At 37.7% G+C, this 7913-nt stretch overlaps 1 protein-coding gene and 2 non-coding genes across 3 annotated transcripts in view; 2 read left to right on the forward strand and 1 right to left on the reverse strand.

Moving 5' to 3' along the window:
• The first annotated feature begins 1272 nt into the window (after nt 1-1272).
• Nucleotides 1273-7913, forward strand: part of LOC131681140 (uncharacterized) — a 15713-nt gene continuing 9072 nt past the window's right edge. Inside the window, exons 1-3 of the mRNA XM_058961851.1 lie at nt 1273-1287; nt 1350-2659; nt 2718-3473. Of these exons, the coding sequence (XP_058817834.1) occupies nt 1273-1287; nt 1350-2659; nt 2718-3473 (2081 nt within the window). The remainder of the gene's footprint in view (nt 1288-1349; nt 2660-2717; nt 3474-7913) is intronic.
• Trnad-guc (transfer RNA aspartic acid (anticodon GUC)) lies at nt 4670-4741 on the reverse strand. Its single transcript has one exon. It is a non-coding gene; the product is annotated as a tRNA-Asp (tRNA).
• Trnad-guc (transfer RNA aspartic acid (anticodon GUC)) lies at nt 5313-5384 on the forward strand. The gene has a single exon. It is a non-coding gene; the product is annotated as a tRNA-Asp (tRNA).

The raw sequence follows: 7913 nt of genomic DNA on the forward strand, positions 1-7913 counted from the left end.
ACTTTAAACTGAATAGAACACTCGCCAAAAAAGGTTGCTGGGGACAGCAAGTTCCAGTTTCAAAATTTTCAGTTTTATTGTTCTTTTCACCGAAGATTAGTATGCGACGGAATCAATTCAAAATAGTGAAAGAATTGAAAATATACCCTGTTAGCTCCATCTGCCCAGTTTAGAACAAACATCTAACAATATATAGGCCCTGTTGGTCAGGTATCGGACGGTCATGAATTGACAGTTCATGGATTTATTCACCCCTTCACTACCTGTTGAGCGAAAATCGGAAATTATTTGTTACTATTTTTTGGTACCCATTTAATTTATTGTTTAGTGTGCCTTTTTGATTCCTAACTCAATTCCTTCACTGAAAAAAATCCAAACGTTAATTATATTTGCTTCAAACCGCTTAAAATTCATATGAAGAAGAAATGCTATTGTTATCACGCGCACACATACCTTCTATGTGTCAACTGTATAAACTATGTATGCACACACATAAGTTATATGTGCATATTGGTATAGAATGGGGTTTTATGTGCCTAATAGTTTTGAAATGTGAAAGTAAGATTAATATTTCTTGTAAATACACACATTAGGTTTATGTGCCAGCAAATAGTGTCTATATGCCTCCGTTAATTGCAAAAATCTATGTGTAAAATCAATAGGCATAACGTTTACTTTTTTTGAGTGTTTGCATCCTCCTAAATTTTCCTTGGTTCAAGAGCAATAGTCGCTCGAACACTTCATATAAAAATCAATTCAAATTACATTTTTGTAACCTTGCGGAATTGAAAAGATTAAATCTTAAAAATGGCGGTTTCGCAATCTTGTCGCTATTTTGTTTTTCGCTATTTTTGCTAATTTCCAGTGATAACCACAATATATTATCGAACTTTTAAAATTATGAATCCATAACTGAAACTCTCCTGAACAAGCCCTTAATTATGTTCGACTTTTAGCACTCCTTCGTATTGAAGATTTAGTGGTTGTCCCACGTGCACTTTATGTTAAATAAATATAAAAGTAATATTGAAGTGAAATATTTAAATATAACAGTAATCTTTTCACATTTTTTTTTTCCGTTTAACAAGCATTGAAAAAAGCTCTATTCAAAAAGCTCTACTCAAAAACAAATGTTGCCACCTTGGTGTTTATGCATCTTGATTGCATCCGCTCCCGCCAAAACGAATTGAATCCGCGCCTGGCTATTTCAAACATTTTTCAGCAGGTTTAAATTTATAGTAATATTGAAGTGTATTTTGTGTATCACTCGAAATGTTTATTGAAACTGTAAGTAAATTTATATTTTCATGAATCATCTATGTAAACCTAATCATGGTTCCCTCCGTCAGTTTACAGTGTGTGGCCTTGCGTCGTTGGACGATCGCTCCTTCCGGTTTCAACCGGGACTAAACGTCCTTCACTGTGATGGCCCCACCACGGTTCTGGTTAGTGAAGTCGTACGGTGGTTTTTGTACTGCCGCGAAGCGAGTGATTTTCGGCTATCGATGGAACTTTCATCCCAGCATGGCTACGTTGAAATGAGGATTCGCTTGGTTGGAAACCGGGAAGCGTTTCGGGAATGGCGAGGAAAAAAGCGTTCTACTGATCCCGATCGGATTTGCTTGCAGCGAGTATTCCGCAAACCTCATACGGTGAAAGTCGACGGGTGTTTCCAGATGCAATTTGAGCAGTTCTGTAGCGAGATGGAACAGACTGGAGTATATTTCCGGACCGAGAGTTTTTCTCCACTCAATGTGCTTGGACGTAACGAAATCAGCCGGTGGGTAACTCCAGCTAGAAGTTTGTGGAAAATCGTTCACGAGTGCCTTAAAATCGAAGCTTTCCGTGATCACGCCAATCAAGATCAATTATTTAAGAGTATCCAAAGAAGGAAGTTGAACAGTACAAAAATCTACGACTTCCAGGAAAAGATAGATGAACTCAATGGAAAAATTGATGGCACTAAAATGTTTCTAAAACTAAAGGCTAATGTAGATATGCTTGCTGGTGGTATTGCTAAGAAAGAGTTAAATATCTACCAGCAGGTACTGAACACTTACGAAACTAAGCTTATGAAAGTGGTTCGAGAAAACGAGCTGATGGAAGAAAGGCTTGTTACGTTATCTATTAAGCTGGACGAAGAAACAGGTGTGTTTCCACAATTGCTTGACTTGATGATTGCGGATATTGAACGTGATGTACTGGACAGTGTACATGACAAAGGAAATGCAATGTATAATCAACCAATGTTTGATCTAACGAACAATTTGGAAGACGATATCAACAAATCTTTGGGTCAAATTCAGGCTAAGTTAGACAGCATTTTGATTCAAAGTAACATAATTGATGAATTGAATGCAAGCGTTACTCAAACTGAGAGCGAAATAGAATTGAATGAGAATTGTTTGCACTTGCTATGCATGACAGGTGACGATCGCATGACGGAACTTGGGGATTACAAGAGATCGGTGTTTCAATTGGTAGAAAAGACTAGAGCTGAATTATTTCAATTTGAAATCGGAGCCACTTCGCTAGACCATCTAATTAAAAGAAGTAGGACTTGCCTTGTGATGCCAGAGCAATCTAATGAACGGGTCTTTCTGCTTCGAAAAGGCAAAGATCTTTCCAATGAACTTGGAGAAGTAACACGAGTTCTACTGTAAGTTGAAGTAGTTATTCATCAGTTATGTCCTGTATCATTTGATTTGCATTTTCAGAAAATCAAAACTATCGACGTTGGATCTCTATAGAAAGCTTTCACAAAATGAATCCCTTATTTTAAACAATGGCAGAAAAATTGATTCCTTGTCATATGAAACGATTCGTGGTGTAGCAGAAATCAGGCATTTCATTGAAACAACCGATATCTCAGATTTGAAATCTAACTTTGTCGGGTTTGTATTCGAACATTTGATGTTTTCAGAACCAGCTGTAACTGCTTCGGTAATCCCATATTTGACCCATCTGCTAACAGTAGCTGTGTTTTGGAAACAAGATCTCATGATGAATGTGGTGAAGAATCTTCGACCTACAATCTGTTATGATGTCCTGGCGATTGATATGGTTTTGAGCGATGCGATACCGTCTCCTGAACATGTTAAAGAAAATGTTTTCCCTCTGACCAACCTTCTTGTTGAAAGCCCAATCCATCCGGTATTAGTTAATCTGCTGAAACCATACTATTACACTACTGAGACGAGCGGGGAAACTAGCTACGAAGTTGGTCCGGATTGTACCGTAATATATTTGAACGAGGATGTAATGTTCAACGAGGGCGGATGTTTGACCGGAGGATATTTACCCAGTGGTGATATATTGATTGTAACGTTGATGAGCTCCTTGGAGTTATTTAGGGAGTCAATCGACATCAAACAACACCTGGAAATAGCGAAGAAATCTATCTTGGAACTGCAGGATCGTATGAGCCGTATCCAGATCGAGCTAGTAGCAGTCGGCGAAGATTCATTTAAAAGGTTAGTTACAATTCAAAAAAGTATATCCCGTAATGCCCAGTTAACATTAGTGCTGGCTACCATCTGCTGATGCAAGCATGCTGGCAACCCGCACGCTGACAGCATAACGTAAACGCTTGTCAGCTACTGGTACCAGCAGATGGCATGTGTTTACAGGTAGTTTCATGATCGAAGTTTATTTTTTAGAAGTGGGTACCTAGTAATTCGAAAACCGCGAGTATTACCTATTTCCCTGAACGCATTTTAGTGGGGATTCTGGATGTTTATAATATTTTTAAGCTTTCGGCTACGTTCATTTTTCATAAGTTGAAAAACTATTTTTGAATTTTAATGTCGTTTGAAGTTAGTTTATGCTTTCAGAAAATGCGTGGGCCGCTATAGAACGAGTAAAGGCGCTATAACCTAGGCTTATTAGCCAGGGCAAGGTGTAAATACCTCTGTCCCATCCCAAAGGACCAAAGGAGTGACATTAACCTTCTTAGCAAAGTCACTCCCAATGATTTATTATACATACCCCCTTCAAACTGAAACGGTCGGTACGGTTGTCCTCGTTTCTTCCTCCTTTAAGATTCAAAACAATTCGTTAATTGAATTATTCATTAAATGAATAATTTAATTGCCGTCTATCTTTGAAACATCTTCAAACCCAACTCTGCACAGTAGGCCTGGCAGTTTTAATATTTGCGACATATGAAAATATGCTTTAAATATTAATATTGACAAGAAAACACTACAGAATAACTGCAGTGTTTTCCAGGATGCTTTTCAATACTGGCTGTGTAAGGGTTAGAATAGAATAGAAAATACGTGGGCCGCTCATTTTTGATTTGGAAGGTCAATTGTTTAAAAATTCCCTGAAGGTTTTGGCTATTTCCTTTCAACGAGTCCTCTTAGGCCCGATTTTTTCACCGTCACCTATCACTTAAGCCAGGTTTAATCGTACAGGTAATCCTGGTTTTAAAGTTAAGCCAGGGTGAAGAAATCGGCCTTGCCTTTATTCGCAATGAGAACACGATATTTTTATATTTTGTGGATTTCAATATAATCTACCAATTTCAAATACGAATTCTTTCTCTTTTTTTAGTTTCTTGACTAAGTGGTAAATTTAGCTTTCAGTGGATCGTAAGATTGAAAGTGATTTTATGTTCGTAAGAGTGGTTCGAGTTAAACAGCTCAAAAAAAAATGAAAAAAAATCCTCCCCGACGGGGAATCGAACCCCGGTCTCCCGCGTGACAGGCGGGGATACTTACCACTATACTATCGAGGACTTGGTAAGTAAACTCCCAGAATGAATCTTGGTGGAAATGAATATCTTGATGATCTGATTCATTTTTCTATCAGGGTTGGAACATTCACAGACTTTTATTGAATAATTTTTGGACACATATGACAGATTCTCGGTATTTGAAAGTTTGTGAATTTCTACCGACTTTCATAAATCTTAGAATATGTCAGATTTTTTATGGTAAGCATCACAAATGGGAAAAATATATTTATGGGTGTCGTGCTGCTTTAATGTGGTATAACTGGTAGTTTCTAATGAGGTATTTGATATACTTTTGAATTTTCAAGGGCAAATTGCCGCTTGAAAGATAGAACTTCATCTTAATGTACTTCATTGGATATCACCGTGGTAGTGGATTGTAGTGATATTGCTCTTTCGAGCAGAAACACGTAGAAGGCACTTCTGCTCGAAAACGCTAAACTAATCCCATGACCCGATGCATCATTTGTTCATGAAATACGTTATGCCGTCAGTGTCATCATCAAAAGTTGTAATGTACTTGCAATATTAAGTTACGTAACTTAAATACATATTTTTAGCTGCTTAAACCATGTCCTCGATAGTATAGTGGTAAGTATCCCCGCCTGTCACGCGGGAGACCGGGGTTCGATTCCCCGTCGGGGAGGCATGATTTTTTATGGCTGGGATAGAAATTTTTATAAAAATTCTGGTAGACCTCGGTATGATTTTAGTAGGATATTCATTTATTTAAGGGTAAAGTTAACAAATCCATTAACTGTATTAATGTAGTAGGTATTAATTCTAGAGAATATTGTCGATAGGATAGGGTAAGTAATATTGAGAGCCTCTCTTTGTTTACTTTCTCTTTCGCTTATTACGACGTCATTACAACACTGCACTAATTTTCCAGTGCATATCGAAAGCCGACGGTTTTTACTAGAATATTATGCAAAGAGTAGAGTAGTAAATGTTGAAATGGCCGAGTAATGCACAGAAGAGAAAGAAAGAGAATCTCTCATTGTTACTTACGTCCTATCCTAAATTTTCTCTAGAATTATTGGATATTACCAAGGGATCGTTCAAAAATGATGTCACTTATTGGCATATGGGGAAAAGGAAATAAGGTAGAGCGCAACGTAACATGAAATACTGCTATAAAAACTAAAAATTTATTTGATACGTACTAATGAATCGGGGATAAAAAACGACTATTTGCGAAACGCTTGGAGTAGGAGAGCAATTTAGTCTATTTTTTTGTGAAACATTGTTTATGAATGGTCCCCAAACAATATTTCATAACAAATATTATATAACATCGGTGACAGAGCAGTGGGAGTAAGGCCAAGTTTCCCTGGATGGTGCAAACCTGAGAAGCAATATCAATTCAGGCACAGAGAGGTGTGAGTTTTACTGAATTGACAGTAGATGACACAAATGATATCCAAATGACCGTCACAATTATACCTCCAGTTGAGACATGCCAGTATGGTAGCATTAGTGTTGTAACGTTCTGATGGGCATTTTGAAACGGGAGCACGTCGTTTGGCATAAGTTCTTTTGGCATAATGTTCATTTGGCATAACAGTAGGTGACACATACGTTCGTTTGGCATAATGTTCATTTGGCATAATGGTCATTTGGCATAATGGTCGTTTGGCATAATGGTCGTTTGGCATAATGGTCATTTGGCATAATAGTCATTTGGCATAATGTTCGTTTGGCATAATTTAAAAAATACGTTGAATTTTCTGTTACTAGTCGTTGACGCCTAATGTGGCTACGCCACATCGCTTTAAACCCGGTGCTGTCCGACATCGCTCCGCTCCGTCGGACTTGAACTAGTTGATAGCCCCTATGTTTGAGTAATCCGGGCAAACGAGTAAATCAACACTTTGCTAGCGAACTTATTAAACATGCAGATTAAAAGAGCTGCTCATTTTTGAAAGAAGGAGTCTACTCCTAATTTTGGGTAAAACGGGCAAACCAGTATATCACCAGTTTACTTGCGAGGGCCATTTGGTATGCAAATTTAAAGAACAGCTCATGACTGAAAGAAGGAATTAACCTTCTGGCAAATATACACGTATATATTTGCCAGAAACAAGGATTGATTCCTTCTTTAAGACATGAGCAGTTCTTTTAATTTGTATACCAAATAGCGCTCGGAAGTAAACTGGTAATCCACTCGTTTGCTCAAACTTAGGGGTTGATTCCTTCTTTCAAACATGAGCAGTTCTTTGAATCAATATACCAAATAGCCCTTGGAAATATCGCATAACCGAGACCAAGGGGCCGAGGTGGTCATCGATCGGCCGTCAGAAGTGGCTACCTCTCACCAGCAACTCTCGTTTGCTCGGGTTACTCAAACATAGGGGCTATCAAATAGTTTAACTACCATACTTAAAGCGATGTGGCGTCGCCACATTAGGCGTCAACAATAAATATAAGAGATTTCAATGGATATTTCAAATTATGCCAAACGACCATTATGCCAAATGACCATTATGCCAAACGACCATTATGCCAAATGACCATTATGCCAAATGAACATTATGCCAAATGAACATTATGCCAAACGAAAGCATGTGTCACCTGCTGTTATGCCAAATGAACATTATGCCAAATAAACTTATGCCAAATGAACTTATGCCAAACGACGTGCTCCCTTTTGAAACATAAAATCGATTATGCTGCATCGATCTTTTTAATTCGAGAAAATTGATTTTTTCAAACATCGAACCTGGAATCGATGGCTACGTTGATCGATGCGAAAATAAAAAAATCGATTGTGGAAAAAATCGCGTTTTATTCAATGGGAATTTTGAAAGAAAAATCGATTTCACCAAATTGATTTTATTGAATCAACATAATCGATGTTGTCGAACATCGAACCGAAAAGATCGGATGCAAAATTATAACAAACTAGAAAATAAATACCAGAAGAATTTAATAGGCAGGGGAAATACGTATTGTTTAGTCGGAGTAGGATGACGGCTGACGTGAACCAATAAGTGTTACAGATTAAATGGAACTTTCGAAGAGTTAGGGACGTATTCAAGAAATTTATTACCTTTCCCAAATAGATGATGCATAGCTTGCTGCTTGTGTGAGACTGAACAGTTTTTCGTATGAATACATTATCTGGCTCATATTAGTAGTTGGAAAAAGGGCATCGTGACAATCAGAGGAAATT

This window comes from Topomyia yanbarensis, chromosome 2 (genome assembly GCF_030247195.1).
Source record: "Topomyia yanbarensis strain Yona2022 chromosome 2, ASM3024719v1, whole genome shotgun sequence".
In the NCBI taxonomy this organism is placed as follows: domain Eukaryota; kingdom Metazoa; phylum Arthropoda; class Insecta; order Diptera; family Culicidae; genus Topomyia; species Topomyia yanbarensis.